At 40.0% G+C, this 27,953-nt stretch overlaps 1 protein-coding gene across 13 annotated transcripts in view; it reads left to right on the top strand.

Moving 5' to 3' along the window:
• CEP170 (centrosomal protein 170) overlaps positions 1-19,415 on the top strand; it is a 124,316-nt gene extending 104,901 nt beyond the window's left edge. For 6 of the 13 annotated variants that reach the window (XM_047705787.1, XM_047705780.1, XM_047705793.1 and 3 more), the window contains 7 exons: positions 53-287; positions 4,538-4,715; positions 6,732-6,902; positions 10,514-10,602; positions 15,022-15,115; positions 15,821-15,872; positions 17,606-19,415. In XM_047705787.1, the coding sequence (XP_047561743.1) occupies positions 53-287; positions 4,538-4,715; positions 6,732-6,902; positions 10,514-10,602; positions 15,022-15,115; positions 15,821-15,872; positions 17,606-17,895 (1,109 nt within the window). In that variant the 3' untranslated portion in view covers positions 17,896-19,415. The remainder of the gene's footprint in view (positions 1-52; positions 288-4,537; positions 4,716-6,731; positions 6,903-10,513; positions 10,603-15,021; positions 15,116-15,820; positions 15,873-17,605) is intronic. The other 7 variants (XM_047705782.1, XM_047705783.1, XM_047705791.1 and 4 more) reach the window with 4 other exon arrangements.
• The last annotated feature ends 8,538 nt before the right edge of the window (positions 19,416-27,953 follow it).

The following is a 27,953-nucleotide window of genomic DNA, read 5'->3' as shown; positions in this document are numbered from 1 at the left end:
TCCTTTAAAAGGTAACATAATAATTCTTTTTTTAATAATTAAACTAATTTAGTAAATTCAAGATGGAGGCGCTTTCCTACTGATTATGCTTCCACCTCAGAAGATGAATTTGGATCAAACCGTAATTCCCCTAAACATACTCGTCTACGTACTTCTCCAGCCCTGAAAACTACTCGGTTGCAGAGCTCTGGGTCAGCAATGCCTACTAGTTCTTCGTTCAAGCACCGGATCAAAGAACAGGAAGATTACATCCGAGACTGGACCGCTCATCGAGAAGAGATAGCGAGGTTGGTTTTTAATGGATCAATTTTAAAAATTGAAATATTTTGTCAGCGTTTCAGCCTGATAACAGATTTTAGCTTTGATGTGATTTGTACGAGTAGTCCAAGAAGTGAGATCTGCAGGTGGCTGTGAACTTAGCTGCTCTCCGTCCAGTTTCTCTCGGTTCTTGTGTTTAATGCCAGTGCTACTACCATATTGTAGAACTAATTTATTTCGGTTGCAGCCCCCTTTCTTGTTTCTAGAAGCCGTTTCTGAAAGGTAGTGTCAGCTACCTCAGTTCTTCCACAATTAAGAATTGTGCAGCTGAACTTTCTATTACTTTCCTTTTATCTTCCAGAGAGGGAATAGCGGTGTCCTTGATGGAGAACCATTGCTCATGTTCTTGGGGAGACTTAGGGGAGGTTGATTTTTACTCTCACTCTTACGAGTTCATTAGGCACAATTTAATTCAACCCTTTATTAATTATTTTGATTTTTGTTTTGTGTAACCTTTAGGTTATAATAAAAACTCATGCTGCAGATGTGATTTTTGGTCAGTACCTTGTTATGACTGAACATTGAAGAGAGGCTACGCTCAAACAGATGCTCTTGTAGTTAAAATATGTTTTTTTAAGTTTGTAAGATCCTGAATTTTACTGCAGTGTTTTATACCATATGTTACCTAAACATCTTCACCATTTACATGCTCTAGTTACTTCTGCCTTCAGTTTAAGATCCCGATCTTCAAGTTTTACATTTAGCAACATTATTAAAGAACATCACATATAGTAAGTCCATAGATGCTTTAAAAATAATAATAAATTCTTACCATAATTTAATGGTGTTTATCTTTTTTTCTCTCCTTTGTTGACTTCTGTGAATTATGGTTTTTTTCTGGCTCATTTCTTTAAAGTTCATGTTTTTTGGTCTTTAATGACCATTTACTTGTAATTGCTTTCAATTGCTTATGATTCTTTGACAGCATGCCCTTTTACTCTCACTGTGCTGCTTAAACATTTTATTTTGCCATATAAATGGCTTTTTGTGAGCCTCATTACCAAAGCCCTGCAAGCCAGTTAGGGGACAGGCCTATATGTACTTCAGGATCCATGAATTTTTATGAACCCGCAGGATGCCTGCAGTGAGAGAATTTCCACCCATTTTTTTATTCTTGTGGGCACGGCTGGCACCAGCAGGCCTTGTCCTCACATCGTTTCCCCTTCCTGTGGGAGAGAGGTCTCACTGCACCTGCTCAGGAAGTACCTGAGGGAACTGGAGGGTGTGTCTGCTTCCCTTTCCTGGGCCACCCCCTTGAAGCCCTGGACCTCAGACCAGAACACCTGGACCCCTTCTTTGGAGCCGAACCCACTTCCTTGCCCCCACACAGAGGGCAGATACTGCAGAGGGGACAGTGCGCAGGAGCACTAGGTGACATTCTCACTTGGTTCCGTCATGCTACCACATGCGTTCTGTCACCGCTGTCGCTGTGTCTCGTTATCTGTAGCAGGACTGCCGAATGGCCGGGCCATTTAACCCCTAATGACCTTATGCCTTTTCCCTCCAGTTTGTTAGCACCATGCTTACAAAACTTGCCTTTGGGATTTTAATTTTTTAAGGTGTATTTTCCGGCCGTATATCTCAAAGCAAGGAAAACAGATGCATTGCAAAAATCCAAGTAAAATGTTTGTATCATTTTAGAATTTCCTCCTCCAGCAGATTTGATGGGGGTGGAGAATGAGAATAAGTACGAGGATTATAAGCTCGGAGTTAAAAAAAAAAAAAAAAGTACACAGATACGAGATTATAAAATATTCCAGTGAGCGTAATCTAGAAGCATCGTGACGGAGTTAGTAAACTGAGATTTAACAGCTATGTGAATAGAGTCATACTCTCTGCTGAATTATAAATCTGTTCCTTCTACTTGAAAGGTATTCCTTACTTTGGTTTTCTTAATAATTTTGCTTTTTAGAATTCCTAATGCTGATTTTTAGTAGGTGCTGAGACTTCTAAGCTGTGTGGATTTAAGCCAATTTTATGGTCTGTATTATTGAGTCAACTTTAAGGTAGGAATTGGCACACGCAGAAACAGCTGGCAGGTACACAATAAACTTGCAAATTAGAAGAAGGCTTTGGGGTGCTTACTGACTCAGCAGTTTACGTCGTGTGTACATTAGTTATTCGTGTTAGTTTAGTTTTTACTGCATAACCTGTCGAGACTGCTGTTGTCTGTGTATGTGACTTGTTTTTTCTAATTAACTCACACTTCTGTCTGCAGATATCAGCAGCTTCATTGTACAAGTGTCTGCGTAAAAAAACTTAATACCAAAAGTGGATTTTTGGATAAGCTCATGCTTATTTATTTATTTATTTATTTGGGGGGGGGTCTCTTTTAAGTTCGGTTATTCTGTTTTTCACCCTAGTTCATTTATTTCAGAAATGCAGGAATTGAATATAGTATCTAAAAGAACACTTTAAACTCTTTCCAGAAGTATCATATCAACACTTAACAAGTTTTTAAAAATTACATGTGGAATGATAATGTGAGATGTAGCATGACATAATAAAAAAGATCTAGTTATATCACTTATTTGTGATTTTTAACAACAACAAAAAAACTTATATAACCTCTCCTAAGCCTTATTTTCCTCATCTGTAAAACAAGATGTAAAACAAGATGATGACTACCTCTCCTGCAGGGGGGCTGTGAGAATGGAGTGAGTTGACGAGAATAAAGCTTCTTTCTAGGGGTGCTCATGATCACGTAGTGGTTTTGATTCTATTATTATATACATTCCATAATTATATATAATATAATGTGCTCTATACATTTATTTTAAAGTTATAAGTGATCAGAACATATTTATTGGTGTTCTTCCTACCTTTTTGTACTGGTAAAAAAGAAATTGACCACAGATTGTGTCTGCTAGGCCACAAGCTTCCATTTAGCTTCTCTTTTTAAATTTGTAGCTAAATTGTTATGCAGTGTCTGCCTTCTTTGGAAGGCTTTCAAGCTTACATTTTGCCCAAGTTAAAAAAAAATGTTACTTTGTACCTGCTTTCAATTTTAAAGTTGCAGAAGTTTTCACATGTTGCTTTAAGAATGTTCTGCCATTCCAAAACCTTCCCTGTGGAAGGAGCCAAATTGGGTTCCTAACTTAGGAAACTTTCATATCTCATTGAATTGAGATCTTTTTGAGAAAAGCAGGAATATCAGTGGTAGATAGTTAAGTTTCTCCCTCGTTTAAAAAAAAAAAAAAAAGTAAAGGAAAAAATCCTATTTTGTCTTTTGCTTATCACCGATAATATTTATTTAGTTCTTCAGTCCATGTGGCTGATAACACAAACAAATGGCTCTGTGGAAATGAGTTCCACCCCGGGATCTGGCCCTGCCTGAGCTATTTGTAAGTTGTGTTGTCATGATCGGGCCACTCGCTTTCTCTGGGAACGTGTCCTGATTCACGTTCAGTTAGAGAGGTCCTACCTCACAAGAACGCTGTGACTCTCGGGAGAGCTAACGTGTGGTGTGACATGATGTGCATAGCCAGAGGTCCTGCATCCGGGTTCCTGACCTCTTTGGCCATCTGGGGAAGCTTCTGGAGCTCCTCTCAGAACAATGTTTCTAAATGCATCAACATAACATATTTAGTTGTATTTCAGTATGACCGCATTTCTTTGCAATGTTACCAAAACATTTTTAAAGTGACAGAGTAATGTATGGTTCAGGAACATTCTTGCCGCGGGTTGAATTTTGAAGTAGTAATGTCTAATTGTTTTGAGATACCTATAGCAACTATGATGTGATTCCTATTGGTGAAAAAAAAAAACAAACCAGTATCACTGATACATCTGTTGTTTATTACTCGTATTTATAATCAAAAGAAATGCTAAGCTTCATTTGAAGGTTAGTGAAAATGAAGTTGTAATTGCTCTCTTTTCCAGGGCCAAGCGACAGCTTGGGTTCTGCTCACCGTTGTTCTCCGTTAATACTAGTCATCAGCATTGACACTGTATTTTAAAAGATATATCACTATGTCTGGGTGTTTAACATGTTTTTCAAAGTGACAGTGTTTTGCTAAACTTACTTTTATTAACTTTTGGAGTTGAATTTCAAGACTTTTAGTATCAAAATAGTTCATAGGATTTCCAAAAAATCTTAAGTTTTTGGTGCAGATCTTTCATTAGACACACAGCTGATGTAACTGATTCTCTCTCAAATGTTTGTTTCTGGAGCTGTTATTTAAAAGGGATTAAACTTCTTTTCTAAAATCGTCACCAGGATCAGCCAAGACCTTGCTCTCATTGCTCGGGAAATCAACGATGTAGCAGGAGAGATAGACTCAGTGACTTCGTCGGGCACTGCGCCCAGTACCACAGTAAGCACTGCCGCCACCACCCCTGGCTCTGCCATAGACACTAGAGAAGAGGTAGGAGATCTTCATGGAGAAATGCATAAGGTTCTTTCTTTTCTTTATTTCTTTTGCTTTTAGCTTTTTGCTTCGTTTATTTTAGTTTATCCACCTTCCCCGTCTGCATGCAGCACTGCTTCTTCCAACTTTGGTTTGAAAAATTTCTTTTTCTGTTTTTGTAACAAAACTAGCAAAGGCTAACATTTGGTCTACTATTAACATGAAGTTGTAAAATTGTTTAAAACAAGCACTTTGTTGGCCAGTTCTTGGTGTATGGTTTCACTTTAAAATATGAATATAAATGGCATCCAAAAAGCAAATTAAAACTTGATAAACGATTGTATAATGTTTCTATAAAGTTTGGCTATGAAAATACTTCAATTACAAAGGTATCTTTATACCCAGTTAGCTAGTAGACATCCCTACTAGCAAATGAAGAGAAAACGCTACAGTGTCCGCTACTTTAAATAATTCTGTTGAAAAAGACACATAGATACTCAAAGATACTTTGAAAATTGAAATATATGTGTTTATACACACAGACAAAATACATGTGTATTGAGTTTTGAAACATTCTTGTAAATTCTGGAAGGGAAGGCAGCATATGTAGACTGTTGTCCTTCCCAAACCAGGGCTCCTGCTCTCCAGCGCCAGGGACCAGTATTATGTAACTGGCCCCAGAAGGTACCTTTACTGGATCATATAAAGGTAATGGTACTCTGCCACGTTGGCTCTCTCGAACTGGCACAAGCGAAAGATGGGCATTTGAGAGAATGAATTAAAAGTTTTGTTAGGACAAAGCCACATTCTTTAAGTATCTGTCATCTGGCTGTTTTGTGCTACAGTGTCAGAGATGAGTAGTTAGACAACCACTATATTGGCCACACAAAGCCTAAAATATTTATTATCTAACCTTTTACAGAAAAAAAAAATGCCAGCCTCTAATAAGCTTCCTTAATTTTATGAAATAACATTCTCAAAAGTAGCCCAAAATGGCTAGCTTTTTGACAAATTTGATTCTGATAAACTGTGTTAATAATATTTTCTTCCTCTGCTTTTTGTCACATTCCTTTTATAATCTAGTTCTTTAATGGTCATTTTTTTTGTTGGTTTCTTTTTTTCCCTTCATATGTTGTCTGATTTGGTAAATGAGCTTTCATGAATCTGTGTAGAGTTTTGTTACCACATTGATCAATTGTAAATGTACATAAAATCATCCTCATTGGTGAAAAACAAAAGGATCTTCTTGGTGGCAAGACATACACAATTCTTCTGGTACATTTAAAATGATAAGATATTATTTTCTCAGCTCTCTAACTAAATTGTACCTAACATGCTTATATATTCACTCAGACCCAGTAAAATTATTCAGACATTTCATTGAATAGACTTTCATTTTTCCTTTTTTATTTCTGAATATTGTACTAAAGTTTATTCCTTCTTCAGTAAACCTGAGTTACTTTGTATTGTATTTGTATAATATGTACTGTAGATGGCAGTATGTCATTTTTACTAGAATATGTAATTTCTATAGCATTGTTCAAAGCTTACCTAAGACCAAAATATACTTCTTTTGTGGATTTAAATTTTTTTTCTTTTGTAAACTTAATTGGAATTTGCAATTTATATGTCTGTGAAGAAATTTGGCACCTGGATTTGGGGAGAAAAAAAAGGGGAAAAAAAAAGATAGGAAACTAAAAAGAAAAGAAACATTATTTTACATTGGTAAGGCAATGTGAGTAAAATAAACTTGTCCATTTACATGGCTCAGCTTTTTCTGCTTATCATCTGTTTTCCATTTGGGGAAAAGCTTATCCATTGAAGAATTGAATTCAGCATAATTCTGTATTTTGGATTTTAAAAATAAAATCTTATGTAGCTGAACATCTTATTAAACAGGTACCTTTTTATAAAAAGAAAAGAGTAATTGGTTTATTGAAGACATCATGCTTCTGTTACTACCTGACAATGGAATAACTTCTGTCTAATTAAAAAAAAAATGATAATGCCAGGATCAGTACTTTTCCAAATTATTCTCATAAGGATCTGCTTTTGTCCTATTAGTTGGTTGATCGTGTTTTTGATGAAAGCCTCAACTTCCGCAAGATCCCTCCATTAGTTCATTCTAAAACACCAGAAGGAAACAACTGTCGGTCTGGTGATCCAAGACCTCAACCAGCAGAGCCCCCTGATCACTTAACAATTACAAGGCGGAGAACCTGGAGCAGAGATGAAGTAAGTAAACCACAAACTTTAACAAAGTCAGAAGAGGCATGTCCTGTTGTAGGAAAAGGAGGAACTGTTCGATAAATGGGGCTGGGGAAGAAAGCACTTGTCCTTATTATGAATAGAATGAAATTTCATCCTGACATCACATCATGTACAAATAATTAACTACAAATGAATTAAGTTCCTAAAGGGCACAAAAGCAAAACTTTAAAACTTTTAGTAAAAAATACAGATAAATGTCTTTCACATTATAGTCAGGGGTGATTTCTTAAAAGACACAGAAAGCTTTGACTTTTATAAAAGATTGGATAAATTAGAGTATATTAAAGGACTTTTGTGAAACATACAGCCAACAAAGGATTAGTATACAGAATACACGAAGAAGTCCTACCAATCAACTTAAAAAGGCAAAAACAACCCAATGGAAAAATCTTCAAAAGACATCAAGAGAGGGGCGCCTGGGTGGCTCAGTGGGTTAATGCCGCTGCCTTCGGCTCAGGTCATGATCCCAGGGTTCTGGGATCGAGCCCCGCGTTGGGCTCTCTGCTCAACAGGGAGCCTGCTTCCTCCTCTCTCTCTGCCTGCCTCTCTGCCTGCTTGTGATCTCTGTCTGTCAAATAAAAAAAAAAAAAAAAAAAAAAAGACATGAAGAGAAATTACCTAAAATCTTCGAAATACAGAGATGTTCAACTTCCTGAGTATTCAGAGAAATAACATTTCAGGACTACAATGTAATTCTTGTTCAACTGGCAACAAATTAAAAGTCTTCAAATATTAAGTGTTAGAGGACACAGATACATTGACCGATGTGTTGCTGGTGGAGCTTAAATTGCTGCAGCCACTTTGGAAAAACGGTTTGACATTATTTCTTTCTTTCACAGAAGAAGTCATGCAAAAGAATATTATAGCACTGCTGTGGACAATAACAAAAACTTAGTTTTTATCAGCGGAAAAGTAAATGTATAAAGTTGTATGTGTACAAATTGAGTAATTACAGAGTAATCAAAATAAATGAACTACAGCAGTATGCCACAATGTGGGTGAATTTTAGCCGTGTAATATTAAATGAAAAAAATAATTCTCAAAAGGTTATATGCAATGTGATTCTGTGTCATCAGTTTTTTAAAATGAAAATATATATTTAGGACCAGAAATAGATGTAACGGAAATGATATGAATGATATGAAAAGGAAAGCAAGGGAATGAAGAGTGGGATTCAGGATGTTGTTTAACCCGGGTGGAGGGTGGCAGGGAGATGGGATGGAGGAAACCATCTGACTAGCGGTAGGTTATATAAGTCAGCTCCTTCTGCATAACAGCCCACAAAATCTCAGTGGCATAGAGTGGTAAGCATGTGTTTATTGCACACCTGTGGGTTAATTGGAATGACTCAGCTGGTCAATGAGAAGTCGTAGGTTGACTCCAGGCCTGCCCATGGGTCTCTCATATTGCGTGGACAAGCGGGCTAGCCAAGGCTTGTTCTTATCATGGTTCCATCAGAAGCACGAGAGAGCAAGCCCCACCACGCAGGCACGTTTCATGTTCGTGTCGAGTCTGCTAATTCCCCATGGCTGAAGCCAAGCCACATAGTAGAGGTCAAAGGCAAGTATCCTCTTCCTGTGGGATAAGGAATGAGTATTTCTGGCCGTCTCTTCTGTAACATGGTTAGTGCTGCATTCTAGCTTTTGTTTTGGCTGTTAGATTTATCGTAAGTTTCTAATTTATCATTTATCATTATTAAAGAGAAAGAAAAAGTGATCCAGATTAGGCTAGTGATTTATATCATGAATCAAGAATTATGATTAATTCTGTGTACCTGTGAACCAATGCAGATAAAAATTGTTTAACTCTCTTAAAAATAAATGTGGCCATGACAAATCAGGTATGGAGAGGTTTATTGAAAAGGTTTATGATGATGGAAATTAGTTGAAATGAGTTTGGGGGAAATTCAGGGATATAGAGGAGTTTATTCACCCAAGAATGGTTATTTCAAACCATAGCACCACAGAAAGAGCTGATGCAGTGGCGGTAACAGGCCAAGGCTTAGGGTGTGGGGAGGAGAATAGAGAAGGTGGCAGTGCCCAGGAGAGTCTGATCGTAGGCTGGCATCCTGGACTTCAGGAACAGGAGCTGCAAGTTAGTATGTAGGAATGTGTGTGTTCGCAGTAGTGCTGAGTAGAGAAAGATGTCCAGTGGGAGAGCTTGTAGCCTGCTGCACAGCTGCCCCTGCCATGCACCGGATGGTTTTAAAACACACTCTGTTCTCGCCTGAGTCCTCAATGTCTTCTGCTCTTGCTCTGGTTTGTTTCCTCAAGGCCCACAAGATACCGTTATGTTCGTTTAGCCTTCCATTGCTGGTATGTTGCTGATCACACATCCTGAGTAACTTTTCATCCTGCACTAACTTCAAACCCTTGACATTCTCAGGTTCTCGTTTTCCATGGTACCTGCCTTACTGACCTCACCCTGCAGTAAACCCCCTTCCATTAGAATTTGTGTAGCAATGAGTCACAGAATTCAGCACTTACTTCTTTTTAACAAAATACTTAATAGTGTTGCCTCCATTCTTTTAATTCCTGCACTGGTCTTGAACAGCTTCTTAATCTCCAGGGCCATATCTTACTTTCTGGACAGTCTTCCAGAGTCTAGATGCGGTTCTGAACTACAAGGAGGTGATTTGCGAACCCACATCTAGCCCCAGTTCAGTCCCTTTTCTAGCTTCTGCAAAACAAATCCAGCCGGCTACCTGTTTTTGTAGATAAAGCTTTATCTCAGCACAGCCAAGCCCACTTGTTGGTGTGTTTTCTGTAGCTGCTTTCACAAGAACGAGTTTAGCAGTTGCGACAGAGACCAGATGGCCTGAAATCTTCACTCTCTGGCCCTTTACAGAAGAACTAGCTTTGCCCATAAATTTCATAGGGTGCTATGAGCCTCCATCGTAAAAATTCATTCTTTTGGGCAAATTTTTAAGAAGTATCTCTCAGGGGCGCCTGGGTGGCTCAGTCGTTAATCCTCTGCCTTCTGCTCAGGTCATGATTCCGGGGTCCTGGGATCGAGTCCTGCGTTGAGCTCCCTGCTCGGTGGGGAGTCGGCTTCTCCCTCTCCCACTCCTCCTGCTTGTGTTCCCTCTCTGTGTCTCTCTCTGTCAAATAAATAAATGAAATCTTTCTAAAGTATCTCTCCCATTAGACTCTGCCCCAAAAAAGCAAGGATTGTAATCTTCTTGATCTCTATACTTGTATTATTTGGAGAAAGAATAGATAAAGTATTCTAAATTACTTGTATTTTCCTTTTTTTGATCATTTGAATTAGAGGCATGAGAGATGGGATCATGATTGTGATTGAAGATAGGGATAATATGGATTGTTTTTTGTAAATGATATGTGATAAGTGATACGACCAAAATAGTATGGAAACTGGACAAGTTATTTTTAAAAAGAAACTCCTTTATTGATATTTATTTTCTTTCTCAGTTTAGTTATACATAACTCTAATGACATTCCTCATTTGTTAAAATTAGCATAAATACTAAATGCCCCTAAATATAGGAAGCTGTGACTAGTGTTCTCCGTGGTTATACAAAACCGAGATAACTTTAATTTCTTTGGATGTTTCAGGTCATGGGAGATAATCTGCTGCTGTCATCCGTCTTTCAGTTTTCCAAGAAGATAAGACAGTCTATAGATAAAACAGCTGGAAAGATCAGGTACTGTTCTGCACTCACACCTCTGGGCTTAGATTGTCAGCGAACACCTGTTCCACTGCGTACTGGGCTGCCCCCACCCACGGCCTGTGGGGACGAGTGAGGGCCGCAGCACCGAGCTCACTGCCGCCACCGTCATGTTCCGTCTCTTTTTTTAGTTGTAAGTAATAGCCAGAAGCTAGGCCACATGAAGGGGGCAGAAAAGGAACCAGAAGACTCAATAATCAGCCCTTTACAACGGAGAGTTAACAGCTATAAAATTACTTAGATTAATTTTATTAATAATTAGATACAATTTACTCCTGCACAGAATAACAGTAAGTATTTTAAATTAACAGACTTTTGGGGCCTCTTTTATAAGATCTGAAACTTGAGGCTAGCTTCGTCTTCCTCATCAGTAAAGAGAACAGTGTGCACAACCCTGTAAAACCCGAACGCTTGCGTACTTGCCAGCCATGCACACTCAGTCGCGAGGGCCTCAGAACTGTGCTGGGCGAGTGACACACAGTCAGAAATCATTCAGTCTGATTAAATTTGGAGACTTCATTCCCATTTAAGGTCCTTTTAATCAGTGTTTATTTCACATATTTATTCCTTTGGCTAACAGTCCTTCCACTATGTCCTAGTATTAGAATATAATTTTAGTGGAATTAAATTGAAAATAACAGTTTCATCACCTTTAGCTGCACTGCATGCTTGAGCCAGACCTGAGGCATGTGTGACCTGTGATTAGATCTGTGGATTTCACCGGGCGGCTTCGATCTGTCTGGCTGCCTGCTGTATGGGCAGCTCCAAGGAGGATGGGTTGTCATGGCGAAGGGAGCTCAGTGACCATGAGAGAAGATGGTGGCACCAGCAGACTCGGAAGTGACATCGTTGCTGAGGCACACGAGACAGGCCTCCTACCGTGACATTAGAGTGCTGATTGCTTAGGCACTGCATGTGCTGGAAATAGAAACAGTGGGCTCCTTTACAAGCCCAGTCAGAAATTAGAGAATGTGTTATTCATAAATAGCATGCAACTAATTTAATTTCCTTGAAATCAAATGTTGAACCTGAAAATGTACACATTTTTTAATTTAGAAAGGATCTAATGAAATTGCATTGTTATTATACTTTTTATCCTGTGTAACTAGTGATTTTAATAATAAAAAGGAAAAAGGGGTGATCGGGCTCAGTTGGAACAAAAGTTGTGAATAATAAAATCAGTTAATAAAGGCAAAAATAATGAAATTAAGACAAATCACATAGAGATAGCAGAACATACAGGTGTATGTACTGAAATACACGAGCTAAAATGCAAATTCCATGAGAGCAGTAGTTTTTAATGTTAACATACCTAGAATAACTATGTAACTACTGGTTAATGAATGAATGTTAAATTATTATTTTATAGGAAGTTAAGTTTACTCTCAATTTTCACACATCCTTGTGAGTTTTAAGTAAACAGTAGATGTCAACATAATTGTAGTCATTAAAATAACTAATTATATGTACAAGGTACTCCTTAAGAAAAGACAAACATGCGATCACTTTTTAACTTTTTAACTGTTAACAAACATGCGATCACTTTTTAACTGTTAAGGGAATAAATAAGGAAATAAAGAAATAAGCCTCCTCTTTCCAACTGCATTTGGAGGGGCTGTTGATATACTTCACTGATACTCGTTTGAAAAAATAAAGATACCATTATGTGAAAAGACCAAGGTGTACAAGAGTAAATATGTTATGAGGTCATTTGTATAAACCATTAAGAAATGAACCTGGAGGGAAGAACTATATGTGTATATACGTACACATGCGCATATAGTAGGTATTCTGATAATATGTATGTTTTTTCTGAAAGATTTGTATTTTTAACCATTCTGTATTACTTTTGTCAAAAAAATTTAAAAAGTAAAAAATAGGACAAGACAGTGTAGATGGCATTATTCTTTTAAACTAGAGAGAATTTAACTTAATATTTTTTAGAAGACAATAAAGTGAAGAAATAAACTGGTACATTTTTAAGAGATCAAGGTAAGGGTTCAGGGAATACTGGAAGGCTCAAGGTGTAAAATCTATGTAAAAATCCTTCAGAAATTCATCGATGCTGTGATGTAATGATGTAATGAAACCATGTCTGAATATGGTTTGTGATTTATAATTTATAATATTCCACACAAATATAATTTTATATTGCTTATGTGATGAAATAATACATTTCATCAGTGTTTGATAAGTACCTAGTCATGGTAAAAACACATTGAACATCATATTATTGAATCATAAGGCTATCTGTTTAAGAGAATTCATTTAAGTAATTTTTTCCCAAAACTATTTCAGAACAGACAGTGAAGGACTTAGAATTTGACCTGGAGACTTTTTAGTCCAAAACCAACTGCTTTCACAAAACGAGTTTTTGGCTTAATGGTTCAATTACTGAATGAAATTATCCTTGGCATTTCCTGTGTTTTCCGTGCTGACATTTAATCTGACTACGATTTTGATTCCATAATGTAATACGAAGATCACTCAAAAGCTGTGAATTTTTTTCTGAAAGATCTATAATGACCTTTAAACAAAGACAGTTAAGTTCTAACCATTACGGCCTGGTCTAAAGTCATGTCTTGATCTAGTTTTCTGCTTCCTTAGTATTTAGATAGTGTATTTGAGTTCGCTTCCTAAAGTCAAAATGCCACGTTTGGCTTCTTAAATCCATACCGCAGTATTTACTCATTGTCTTTAAAGTAAGTTTTTTATCCCTTCAGTGGTTTGGAGCTCTAGGGTGCTTTGTGTGTGTGAATCAGGAACCTCAGGTGAATACTCTGAGCCATTTTCAGCAAAGGTGATAACATGTGTCCTTTAACAGTTTGAGAAGCCCATGCATCTTACCCAGTAACCATATTCTGGCAAAATTCACTGGATTTTGAGCACAGTGTGGCTAAGCGCAGACTTTCTGTATCACATGAGTTCATTGTGGTTCTCAGGTAGTCCATGAAACAGTCTTTGCTTTCTCTGTACCAGTCCTAATGCTGCAAGGGACTCTTAGAAATCACATAATTTAATGTCTTGACCATGACGATATCAGCTCTTAGACAGCTGGCAAGGAGGTTTATTAGTCTTTTGGGTTTAGAAAATTTAACAGTCTGAGAAAAATATTCTTTTATCAGTTTCTAGAACCACCGTTGCCCTTTTAAGTGTGGCGATGTATAATTGTAGATGTTCCAGACTTGATTTGATGTTGATGAATTTCATGTTTTTCAAAAGTAAGTTGAACCTGGCATATTGATCTTTGAAGAAATACAAATAATATGTACTACTTAATACTTAAATACTGATCAGCTTCCAGTAGTAATAACTTACTTACTTGTACAGTGTTGATATTTATATAAAGCAGATAAATTAGATTTCCAGGCTCAATACAGAAATTTTAAAAGAAACCAGAAAGGTGCCTATTATTCACATCTCTCTAAAACTGCTGAGTCATGTCTCAGAGATGCCAAAGTATTGGGAGAAAAGGATACCACTTTTAAAAGACAAATGAGGGGTGCCGGGGTGGCTCAGTGGGTTAAAGCCTCTGCCTTTGGCTCAGGTCACGATCCCAGGGTCCTAGGATCCTGGGATCCTAGGATCCTGGGATCCTGGGATCCAGGGATCCAGCCCCGTGTCGGGCTCTCTGCTCAGCGGGGAGCCTGCTTCCCTTCCTCTCTGTCTGCCTCTCTGCCTACTTGTGATCTCTCTCTGTCAAATAAATAAACAAAATCTTTAAAAAATAATAAATAAATAAAAGACAAATGAAAACTCTGTTACTTTTTTTTTGTAAGTTAAGACACTTGAGTTTAGTTTCTAACATAAGGATAATTATCTTTATTGGCAATTGTTTTTATCAAAAGGATAGTGTCTTAACTCCTAATTGGTTATTGTATACAAATATACTAACATAAATTAAGACTTTTAAAGACAAACACAGTAAGTACTCCAATTTTCAGCCTTAAAAATAATGATCAGACTTTAATCAATCAACGATTTTTCATACCTAATTCATTTTATTTTCATCTTATGTTTATAGTGCATATATTCCATCCGAATAAAACTGTGTTTTAATAAGTGGTCATCTTATGGTTGATTACAAATATTAGATAAAATATGGGGGTTATATCATCTATATTTTATATTTGGTTTTCAGTAACAAATGAGATAACTATGAAAGGATTTACATGTGTATTCATAACCACTCACTTGCTTTTTTAATACAGATTTCTCACATAAATGAGTTTATTGGTAATATTGATTCAGTATTTTATTTGTAGTTGATGTAATGTTTAGTTGTTTTTTTATCCCTGGGTAGCTTTAAAAAGATGCATTGCTTTTATATTATTGTTAAACATGATAGATTTTTAAAACATGGAAAGTAAAATGCTTATTTTTTTTTATTTCTAGAATATTATTTAAAGACAAGGATCGGAACTGGGATGAAATAGAAAGCAAGTTAAGAGCTGAGAGTGAAGTCCCTATTGTGAAAACCTCAAGCATGGTATGGCAATTGTTCTCGAACATTGAAACATTTAATGGGTTTATCTTAAAGGAGTGATATTCTTTTAAAGTGTTCGTTAATTTACATTTTTAAAAAGATAGAAATACACAGATTTGGGAAGTTTTATGCCTTCCACTATCTCTCACGGGGGTTTAAAATGTTGATTGCTTCAAAATTATAGATGGTATAAAGGAGGAACTTTTATGTTTCTTCACTAATACTTTCTTGTTCTTGTAATGATTACACATTGTAAATAGGCAGTTTGAAATAAGAGCTGAACTCAAGTAGAAGTGGACATGAATCATTTCCTCAGGAGATTGCTCGTCTCCTCCTCAAGAATCTGTACAGGTTTTCATGGCTCAGGGAGTCATCCTAAAACTGAGGTCAAGGTTCATCCATTTCTCAGAGAAAATTGTCGAAAGTTGTTCAGTGCAAGTGTTTCGAAATCATTGCTTATACACGATATAGTAGTATCATCTTGAACTTGTCGTCTTTTATTATCTTGTTGAAAAAATAATTGCAGTTAAACATTAAGAATTTTAAAATTTGAATCTTGTTTTTTGGGTATCATAATTATTTCCTATCATGTTGCTGCAGATGTAGTGCTGTGTGGATGATGTTAAGGGTTCCAAGTAAGAGTATTTGCTTATCAAATAAAAATGCTTTTCTTACATAAGCTGATTTGTGTCATTGCTTTCCCTCCAGGAGATTTCTTCTATATTACAGGAGCTGAAAAGAGTTGAAAAGCAGCTACAAGGTACATGTACTACTAAATTAAGTAGGAAGGACTAACAGTCTCAGACAAGTATATTCTAAGTGGTATCTCTTAAAATATTCTACTAGAACGTGATTTGGTTAAGTATAACAAATATAACAATTGGTTAAAAATATAGTTCTTCCTAACCAAATTATTCATAAAAAGGAAAGTTGGAAACCCAGTATAAATAGGGGCACCTGGGTGGCTCAGTGGGTTCAGTGTCTGATGCTTGATTTCGGCTCGGATCGGGGAGTCGAGCCCCACATGGGGCTCTAGCTCAGCGTGGAGTCTGCTTGAGATCCTGTCCCTCTACCCCTACCCCCCACTCACACGCTTGTGTTTGTGCACACGCACACGCGTGCTCTCTCTCTCTCTCAAATAAATCTTTAAAAAAAGAAATAAAATAAAACGCAATATAAATAAAAAGGTAAAGTTAAATCTTGGGCATATAGGCTAGCTATTGTAGACTAATTCGCAGTATGATATTAACTATTTTATACGTACATAAATATTAATATATGAAAAATATGTAAAATAATGCATTAAAATTGTATGCAACTCAGAATGCTTATTGACAGTTGGCTTTATTTATTTGATTTGACACCTTTTATGTAACCCAAACGAACTTGTATCCTGATACAAATCACAGTTGTTTGGGTGAACCACAGAAAAGAGCGCATATTGGCCAAAGGATCATGATTTCCGTGTGTGCCAGTCTCCCTCAGGCCTGAGTGCCCTTGTGTGTCTTGAACTAGAAGTCTGCAGGGGCACAGCTAGCCTCCAGAGTCAGCTGCTGGTTCTACTCTATGTTTGTTGCTTGAATTACCATAGGCAGAACATGTTGGCCCTCACTAAGTGATTCTTAAGGTCTGGTCAATCTCCACATCCCAAAGGGTTATATTTTACCACTGTGGGGACAAGTGTCTTGCTAATAACACAACGACTGTTAGCTGATAGAACAGCAGTGCACTTTGAAAAGGACCTCTTGAGAGTAATTGTTATATCAAAGGTGCTTCCTTCTGCCAAATCCCCACTCTACCCGTGCCAAACTGAAAATCACTGCCCAAGATTTTTCCTTGTCCGCTCACTCCAGGATCTTTTGGATGGAAAGTTGCTCTTTCACTGGCCCATCCCATGGAGTAGCAAGGTCTGTAGGGCCTGCTGGAGCCGCCATCGGGTTCTGAGGACATCCCCATGGCTCGGGGGCACACACACCTTGCACACATCTGACAACCCCACACACTCACCAGGGTGAACGACAGTGTGCCGTGATAGCATTCCAAGTGGGGTGATGTCCTCCCAGCCTCCCCAGCTTTCCAGTTCCTTAGAACCCCATCTTAGCAATGAATCCCAGTCTTCTGAGTGGTAATATAACTAGGAGGGCTTATTAAGATCCCACCCAGCGTTTTCCCTAGCCTGTCACAGTGATGAAAGCAAATTTCAAAAAGGCCTTTCTCCCAAACCTCAGTCTTCCAACAGACTCCAAAAGGCCCATATGTGAGCCTGCGCAGGACACCAGAGAGCGCATTCAGGTCCGGGTCATCTACAATAGAGGTCAGCCCCCGAGTTATTCAAAATGGGTTCTAAATACAGTATTCAAAAGGATTAGCCAAATTTAAGCTCATATAAGCATCCTTAGTTGAAATATTACCCAAGTCATAAGTAGTGTTCACATCCAAGTTTAATTGCATCTATAATTATCTTTTTTTTTTTTCTTTTTTTTTTCCCTTTAGCAATCAATGCTATGATTGACCCTGATGGAACTCTGGAGGCTCTGAACAACATGGGATTCCCCAGCGCCATCTTGCCATCTCCACCAAAACAGAAGTCCAGTCCGGTGAACAACCACAGCAGCCCCGGTCAGACACCGACCCTTTGCCAACCAGAAGCTAGGGTTCCCCATCCTGCCGCTATCTCAGTGTCAGCTGAATTTGAGAATGCCGAGTCTGAGGCTGATTTCAGTATCCATTTCAATAGGTTCAACCCTGATGGGGAAGAGGAAGATGTTACAGTACATGAATGACTTTCTCTCGATTGTTAAAAATAAGAACTTGTGGAATGACTAGAAATATTGGAAGCAGCATAGTGTTGACTTACACAAAACAAGACAGCTTGGTCAGCTACAATCTTGTTGTTCTCTCGGTCTTCTTAATTTTATTTATTTATTTTTTTTTACCTGTGATGCGGTATCCTATTAATCCTTTCGGGCCGTTAGAAAACCACGAGAGGCACATGTAGGAAAAAACAGATTGTGGCAGTTTTGCCTTTTGTGGTCTTATGATTTTCAAATTGAATTCTCTAATTGCATCCTTTCCCTTCATAGATCTTTGTTTTTTTTCTTTAAGCCATGCTGTGATCTACAAGCAAATTAAATACCCAACATTTCTGACCCCCATGTCTCCTGTGCCAAGCTGCTCCCCGAAATGGACTTCCTCTCGTCTGTACAGATTTGTTAAACACTTATATTTGCTTCTTACTAATAGGATTTATATTAGTCTTCGTCACCATTGGATACAATGACATATTACTCTCCACAGTCCAACTGACCTTTCCAGACAGTCGTTCTTGTGTTCTGAAATTTTCCAGCACATATGTGATTTCTATAACTTTGTTGCTACGTAAATTGTCTTGGGTTGACGGAGATGAACTATTATGTTTGCACTAAGGTTTGCCAGGAGTGGTAGGTGGGCATAGCTCTGTATCAGTAAGGACTAACCGTCTTTTTTGTACATAGGAGATTGATAATACTGTATTTGTTTTAACCCCTCGGTGTTTTACTCCACTTTCAAAAAGCTCAATTTGGCACTTTTTTCCCATTTTTTTTTTAACGGAAGTAAGATTTTGTCTCATTTTAGGGCAAATGATAACTAGAAAGATTAGACTGTTGAGGTGGAGTATATTTTTTAAACTGAGAACACGTATATTGGTCCTGTGTTACCAAGTTTATATGTGACAGTTGAAAAAAAAAATTCCCTTGAAATGATCATGAAGTTAAAATTTTCTTCATTAGGAGACTTGGAGAACCAGTAGTCATAAGATTAGCTGATAGTTTCGCTCCCAAGCAATGAATTGCTTCTATGTGTTTCCCTGTAGAACCCAGTAGTAAATCCTGCCCGTCTTACATGGTTATAAGGACCCTGCAAGACGGCAACGATGAAGGCTCAGGCCTATGCCATTAAACAGGAAGCCTGTGGAAAAATACCTTCTGTAAACTTGTTTTTTCTCTTTCCAGTAAGTTCACATTTGGATAAGTTTTAAAAGAAAGTAATTATCTTTGTGTTTCCAGAACACTATAATTTGGATGAATCTTAATTGCTTTAAATATTACTTAGTAAACTTGGACTTCCCCCTGACCCCATCAGTCTATAAAGGTTAAAACAGTGGCTTTTGCAGCTTTTACGAATGGTCTTTAGTATTTCAGCAATAATCCTGTACTACATTGGTTTCAAAAGACAGACTAACTCTGTATGCTTCAAAACTTTACAAGATTTAAAAACTCCTGTACTTTTGGGCCAGTTAATAAAGATGCAAAAAAAAAAAAAACCCTTTTTGTAGAGATGTAAAAACAAAAGTCTGTTGTATAATGAATCTCATATTTTTCTTTAAATTAAAAAAACAGTAAATGAACTATTCTCCTTGTAAAGCTAACTTCTCCATTCTAATAAAGGAGGACTGAAAAAAAAAAGGTTTTAAAGAACATGAATGGAATGATATAAATGCTTTGAAGGAATAAGTGAAACATTAAAACAGGGTCAATCCATTTGAAGAAAAAGTCAAACAAAATAATCACCATTGCCCCCTCTCTTATTTACTGTTTGGGTACTGATTATATCCCCATGGAAGTAGAAGGTAAGGAGTTGTCTAGGAAAATATTAGCATCTACTCAACTTACATTATCCTTTAAGTGTTTACACGGTTTTGTTCAATTATAAACATTTGGCCTTTTACTATGTTATTTTTATTTTGTATGAATACATTATCCTCCTTATTTATTTTTGTTACCTTTATTACTTATGTTATTTTGTTATGCATTTACAGCTCCATTTTTAAATAAAGTGTTTCTGGAACTTTATACATTGATTGTACATTTTATTCTACCATCTGGATTGCCAGTGCTTCATCAGTTTACCAGATAACTCTACACCATTTTCCAAGGTTTAGCCAAACAAGGAATCCTTCAGTTCTAATTAATACATGGTAATTGTGAGGCTTCATAGTGCTTTGACGAAAGAAGAAAAGATTTTCTTAGCAAATTTTGTAAATCTCCTTCTCTTCACTTAGTACTCTAATCGTAAGGTGCACATAGAAGGCCTTTATTTCTTAGCTGCTGGAATCCTCAGAAGGCTTTATGACCATGATACATTTGGGGAACAAAGACATTTAAAGTATCTTGTTGGACATCCTAAATTTGAGAACTATCCATTCAGATTCCTTTTCTTTCACTGTTCGGTCTATACCCAACAATCTTGAATCTCTGTTACTGTCGAACATTCTGTTTCTTAGCTTGGCCTTTGAGGCTTTCCACAACCTGGTCCTTCCCTCATGATTCTCGGTGCACCTGACTCAGACTCTCCCATGAGTTCCTCGCCGTCCTGAGCGATTCTGCTCTACTCTGGGCATTTGCCTTTCTCCTTCCTTCCTCCTGACCCACCGCCCCTCCCTTCTTCAGAGGCCACCAGCGACTTCGTGAAGCTTCCCCCGCTGGACTGGGCCACAGCTCAGGACTTTGCCAGCGTCGGCATTTCACTCTTCCTTCCCCACCACAGAGACGCACTTCTCTTCCTTCCAAGTCACTAAGACAATCTTCATTTCCTGAGCAGACCCTGTACTTTCAAACATCTTGCTGCTTCCCTCATTGCCTTTGGCTTTGCTTGCCGTATGTCTGCCTGTCAGGACCCTAACTTTTGGAAGGAAACTAGGCTTCGAAGCCTGGGATCCAGACACCTCCCTCACGAGCTAACATGTGCCTCTCCGGTTCCGATCTGCACACTGAGCGGATCGTCGTTCTCTGCGTGCCGAGGGCCGTCAGTCCGTGCTCTGTGGCTGGGAAATGGCTCCCCTTCCTCTTTTCCTCCAGAAAGCCTTCACTGATTCTTTGTTCTGTAAAACCTTCCTTTCCCCATGTTCCAACCCCCAGTCCTCCACTACAAGCCAGATCCTACCTATTCAACAAACATGTACCGCGTGCCTAACCGATGGGCCCGGCCACGGCGGTTACCAGCAGTGAGCAGCCACCGACTGTCGCCCTCGCAGACCTGTTCTAGAGTCACAGAAAAGAGAAACTAAAGATAAGTCCACTGATAATGTCCGGTGGAAGGTGACTGACGAGTCTGCCGTTTGCCCCAGTGAGTTGTTGACACAGCTGTCCTCGGAAAGATTTCTGAGGCTCCGCTCTAGAAATGCAAATTTACTGAGCATCCCTCATTTCTTGGCGAGTGGTCTCCTAGGATTCTTCCTCATCCAGAGGGGGAGCAACATCCCTGCCGAGCACCAGGTGCTGGTGGGGCGAGGGGAAAGGGCAGCCAGACCTCGCTCGCACAGCTCGCCCAGCGCGGCCAACGGAGAAGTGAGGACCGGCTGCTCTTCTCTCCCCGTTTCTAAGCACATACTCCCAGACCAGCCCCTCTGGCTACCACGGCAGACCATGACATGGGGCTAGTCGTCCCGGGAACTCCTTTTCTATGTTTTTCTGGAGCTGGTGTCCACGGAAGTGGACATGTCTGCCATAGTGGTGACATGGCCTGAGGCTGAGTGGAAAATCCTCCTCACTGGGTTGTACTAACCCGTTTAGAAGCAGATAAAATAGATTTCGGGGAAACAACCAGAATCCAAGATTGTTGGGAGCCCGTGGCTTGGATGTGGAAACTGACATTAGTATCAAGGTTCCATTCGGGAAAGAACATTCTAGCCCACTAACCTCACGAGTTTTCCATATTTTATGCCTTAAGAGAAATAGCACACTAAACGCACAGTCCATGTAAGACAAAAATGGGCCATGCGATGGAATGTTATTTGGCCGTTAAAGGAACGGAAGTACTGATTAATGCATGTTACAATGTGGATGAACCTTGAAGACATCCTGACAAGTGAAAGTAGCCAATCACAAAAGGCCACTTGTATGAGCTCATCTGTATGAAAGGTCCAGAGTGGATAAAAGGCCTCTCCTGAGGTGAACTTCTGCAGACAGCTTGACACGGTGTGGAATTCTGTAGCCTATTCTGGGGGTGATGGGATATCTCAGAAAGAAAGTAGACTAAGGGTTGGCAATGGCTCCGGGGCAGGGGATGGGAAGATGAGGGGGATATAATTATTGGGTACAGGGTTGCTTTTAGGGGAATAAAAATGTTTAAAATTGTGGTAATGGTTGTACAATTCTGTAAGTATACTAAGAATTGTTGACTGTGCATTATAAATTGTTACAACATCTGTCTGTATAAAATAGGTATGTGAATTTGATCTCAATAAGGCCGTTTCCAAAAAAAGAAAGAAGAATAAGAAAAATAAGTGTAAAAGAAGACAGGCAAGGGGGTGGGGGGTGGGGAGGAGAAGTACAATGTCAGGTGGGGATGGCGGCTCATCACTGTGCCCGGAAGTAGCCAGCTCTGCACCTGTTAACATTCTACCTGGGTTTATGTATATGTCCTCTGCAGTTTGTTTTGTATTGGTTTTCACATGTTATCATTCCCCCCCATTAGCTGATGAGTTAAATAAAATCTTCTCCATATATTCTTTTTTAAACAGAGAAAATAGGATCTTTCTTGTGAAGATATTTGTTATCAAACTGTGTTGTCCTGGGAGAACTGGAAGGCAAGACGAGGGTCGAGACTGCGTTCCTACCAAAGAAGTTGATTATCAGTCTCAAATGACCAACTGCTGTGTGCGGACACTGTGCTGGGCTCTTTAGCACCTCATTTAAATTTCACAACAACCCAGAAGTACATAAGACGAGAATTATGAGTCCCATTTTATGGTGTAGAGCCTTGAGTCAAATAAGAGGCTCTGGGAGTCAAGCTCTGAACCTGGGTCTAACTGACTTCTATCCTCTCTATTCTCGGTCATGGAGAGACAGGAGAGTACAGCGCCAGTAGAAAGCCACTCAGTGTGTCAGAAATCCTGCAACTAAACTTCACATGTTGTTGGCTTCAAACAAATGATTTCAACTCCAGCCTGTTTCATTATCTGTAAAGAAGGGGCAGGATGGTCGGCGAGCTAGAGGGTCCCCAAGCTTTCTTCCTGTTATGTTAGTTTTTATTCTCTGACCTTCAGATAGGGTACTCTGCTCTCTTCCCAGATTTGTGGCAGAAACATACCTTGCTGCCTTTATAGTAATTCGGCCTCTCTCTTCAACCCCTTTAGCAAATGACTCGCCTCTCTCTGATTTTGAGATTTTTACAACCACAACCCTTGGGAATTTATATGGCTTTCAGAGAAATGAAATGAAAAGCAGATTCTCAGGCTTTGACAGAATGCCTTAGCTGGAATTTAAAGAGAGACGGATGTCTTCTCTAGCAGAAAATGAGGACCCCCCCCCCCCGCACGTCCTGGGAGTTGGGGGGAAGGGAGGGCAGTTACACCAACTTTGCCACCATGCCACCTGGGAGAGGGGCAACATCCCCCAGGGACAACTGTGGCACAGTGTATCTGGCAAGCGGACTGTGGGCAGCGTGGAAATTTCCTCATGACTTGATCTGCACCAGGAAGCAAGAGAGACTTAGCACCAAAGTCTCCAGCTCCAGGATGCCAGGCCTCTGACAGGTGACTTCTGCAGACAGCTTGACATGTTGTGGAATTCTGCAGCCTGTTCTGGGGGAGGTGGGATTGTCTCCAGAAGACGGAAGTCAGGTATCGTTTGTTTCCCAGGGCATCTCAAAGCTATGCTCAAACTCTACTATAGTCTGTTAAGTGTGCAGTAGCATTAGGTCAAAAACACAATGTATGTACCTTAATTTTATTTTTTTTTTTTATGATGTGATGTTAGTCACCATACGGTGCATCCTTAGTTTCTGATGTCATGTTCCATGATTCACTCCAGTGCTCCCTGCAGCCTATGCCCTCCTTAATACCCATCACCAATCTAATCCATCCCGCAGCCCCCTCCCTGCTGAAACCCTCCGTTTGTTTCCCGGAGTCCATAGTCTCTCATGCTTCGTCTCCCCCTCAAACTCCCTCCTGCTCATTTTCCCCTTCCTTCTCCTAATGTCCTCCATGCTATTCCTTATGCTCCACGAATAAGCGAAACCATATGATAATTCTCTTTCTCTGCTTGACTTATTTCACTCAGCAGTCTCCTCCCAGTTCGTCCATCTTCATGCAAAAGTTGGGTATTTAAAACGCACAGGTAGGAGCAGCCCAGGTGGGGTTTGCACACAGGTCCCTTCGCCTGGGACATTCCTGGCAAATTAACAGCAACCCCTTCCACGCTCTGAGCACAGGTGGCAGTGAGGAGACGGGCATGCGCACTGGGGGCTTGGCCTCCCTGTCAACGAGCCGCGCTGGGGGCGGGAGGGCAGTCCCGGTGGCCCAGCCAGGCTGTGCACCCTAAGCCTGTACTGCTGAGAGAGCCATTTTAAGGACAAGGAATAGAAAATTATAAATACAAATTGTGGCACCGAAGATTTATTTAGAGTGAGACGAGAAATTACAACTAATTACAAGTTTCGACACTATCACAGCATCGCCAAAGCCAGAAAAAGAAACCCCCACCACATTTTTGGCCTGCATTTTGGGGATGCATTCCCTGTGATGACCTTCCTCCGCCTACACTGTTATACATCGGCTGATGGAAAGAATGTTCTGCAGACCAGCCTCGAGCTCCCAGCATCGCCCGCCTGATTTTTCTCCACTACCCACCTGTTGCCTGTATGGGGCGCTGTTGAGCACGTTCGCACTATGTCTGCCTGGTCCTGGCAAGCTCTGCAAGTGGAGTTGGCGCCAGTGGCTGGTAGGAGAGTTTCCAGGGACCTTCCCTACGCTGCAACAGGTGGCAACAACACTTAGCTATATTGAGAAGAGACTGGGAACCACATAATTATATCCTAAACCCAAACAAAATACATCCTCAACTCAAATCCCCCTTATTCACGCCATGACAGTTTCTTTTATATTTATGTATATAGTAGCAGGGCAGGTGGGGGTTGCGCCAGGGACCCTTTGCCTGGGACATTCCTGGCAAGCTATTAACAGTAGTCCCCTCCATGCACAGCCTCACTCCCAGGGAGCCCAGAGTGCAGGAGGCAGTGAGGAGGTGGGTATGCGTGTGCGGGCTTGGTCTCCCTCCCTCCCTCCCTGTCTGCCTCCCTCCCTGATTCCCACTTGTGCACTTGGTTTCACCAAGAACTACCTATATATCGATATATAGATATGTAGAGAGAGAGAGAAGAGGGAGAAAGAGAAAGAATCTCAAGCGGGCTCCACACCTGGCATGGAGCCCAACCCGGGGCTTGATCTCACCACCCTGAGATCATGACCTGAGCCAAAGCCAAGACGGGGATACTTAACTGAGTAAGCCACCCAGGCACCCCAGCCATGACCATTTCTGATGTCACCTGACACCAGGGAATTGTGTGTGGGAGGGAAGTTCAGAATGGAAGAGACAGTAGCTTTAACAATAGCAAATTAAAAACCTGTCTGGAACCTTGCCCTCGTCTTCCCCTTCACCTCGCCTCTCTAGAGCACTTCAGCCCCCTGGAAATGTCCCAGATTGTGTATTCATTCAGGAAGTAGTCATTGAACATCTACTTATCCTAGGCACTGTGATTAGCACTGGAGTGCAGCAAGGATGTCAGAAAACTTGCTGACCTGGAACTTTGCGGGCTGCTGCACACTGAAGCTGGTTTCCTAAACCCGCGCTTAGCCCTGATACAAAGCCCTCGGACTCACAAAGCAGCTTGCGGGTGGGGAGGGGAATGGGAGCTGGAGAGAAGCTTTCTGCCTGTCAGAGGCCCTTCTGCCCCCCTCCTCCTCCTCCTCCCAACCTACCGCCAACCAATCACTTAGCAATTTCTGGAATCAAACCTCATGATCACCTCGAGGCGTTATCTTAAGTTTACTGCAGGCTGTAAGGAAGATCCTTTCTGAAACTCTTCAGGAGGTGAGTAATGCATGCCTTGACTGCAAATGCCAACATTTTATATTCATAAGCTATAATAGTAGACCAGCAAGGTACTCCTAAACTTAACTTCTGACTTTTGAGCTATTGCATTCTCTTAAGACCCTGGTAGAGTCATCAGTATATTGGCAGGGAGGCAGCAATCTGCAGAAATATATTTTGAGAGGTGTTGTCCTGGCTTTCTAATTCCAACAATGTCAACCAGATGGAAAATCTCTCTCCCTCATGACACCTCAAAACACTGGATAAAGTATCACAAACATGGTTTTAGTAGCATAACTTCATTCAAAATTTCCCAGGGCCAAGGACTGAAAAGGAAGCTGAAATACGGAGCTGATTCTGTATCTTGCGAAGAGATTGCTGGTCGCTGGTACTTACTTGGTGACCAGGGGCTTGAGTGCAGGGAAAGGACATGACCCTCATGCGTGTACATGCGAGGCAATCAGAATGGAGATTTTCACGTGAGCCACCTCAAGGAGGGGGTGACTGAGCATGAGAAAGAGGCATCGTCCAAGGAGACAATAGAGGATCTTTTTCCAGAAATGACACGGATCCTCGGATTTATAAATTGCGGTCAGTCTCAAGACTGATATATTTTTCTTAAATAACTTGTTACTTAGTAGTGAAATTGTAGCACACCAAAGTTAAAGATAAAATCTTAAAAGTAATCACGGGTGCCTCGGTGGCTCAGTCATTAAGCGTCTGCCTTCCGCTCAGCTCGTGATCCCAGGGTTCTGGGGTGGAGCCCCACATCAGGCTCCCTGCTCAGCGGGAAGCCTGCTTCTCCCTCTCCCACTCCTCTTGCTTGTGTTCCCTCTCTCTCTGTGTCTCTATCAAATAAACAAATAAAATCTTTTTTAAAAAATCTTAAAAGTAATCAAAGAGAAGAGAGTTTTTTCACCAATAACTACAGCTAGACTTCCCAACAGCAGGAAGAGCTAGAATATGGGGGACTACCCAATTATTTCGGGGCGCATAAGCATGCGGATGGACAAAACACAGATCAGAACGACTCAGACCGATACTGTGTCGAGTTTATCCCTGAGGATGGAGAGAAGGAGATGAACACTGCGCGAGTCTTTAGGTGGGCTGTCATGTTTCATTTATTTAAAAATAGCATTTTTGTTTACTGAAATGGTAGGCTTAAGGCAAATAAGATAAAGTATTAACAACTGTCTCATTTTGATGGGATGCCCTAGAAACTTGTTACTTTCTGTGCTTATTTGCATGCCGGAGCGGTGTCAAGTTCAAAAAAACGATGTTTTCAGATCTATTTTTTTTCCCTCCTTTATTTGACCTGTGCTCACAGAACGTCGATCAGTTAAAAGAGTAAAATTGATGCTGAATTTCCAGCATATCTAACAAGGAGAGTCATTCATCAGATCGACTTGTCACACATTCGAAGGAGACACAACGTTAAGAGACTGGGATTGGCAGGGAACATCTCTTTGGAACCTGAACCAGCATTGCTGAAAAGAGCAAAGGCCACTGAATTCATTCAGTGGTTCATGAAATTACACACCCTGAGTTGGCATCCAACACCAAGGCATCTGTTATTTAGGAAAATTTATATACAATGAAGATCTGAATACCTAAAGGAATTACTAAAGGAGATTCCAGAATTTCTTTTTTCAGAGGTTGTGGCCTTTTTTTAAAAATTAACATATAATGTATTATTTGCTTAGGGGTACAGGTCTGTGAATCATCAGTCTTATGCAATTCATAGCACTCACCATAGCACACTTAGTGTCCATTATCTAGCCCCCCATCCTACCCAACCTCCCCAGCAGATCTCAGTCTGTTTCCTGAGATTAAGAGTCTCTTATGATTTGTCTCCCTCCCAATCCCATCTTGTTCCATTTTTTCCCTCCCTTCCCCCCACAACCGTGTCATGCCTCTCAAATTCCTCATATCAGAGAGATCATATGATAATTGTCTTTCTCTGATTGACTTATTTCCTCAGCATAATACCC

The sequence above is a fragment of the Lutra lutra genome, chromosome 15, assembly GCF_902655055.1.
Source record: "Lutra lutra chromosome 15, mLutLut1.2, whole genome shotgun sequence".
In the NCBI taxonomy this organism is placed as follows: domain Eukaryota; kingdom Metazoa; phylum Chordata; class Mammalia; order Carnivora; family Mustelidae; genus Lutra; species Lutra lutra.
The sequence above is the reverse complement of the archived record's forward strand: the minus strand, read 5'-3'. Positions and strand labels throughout refer to the sequence as shown.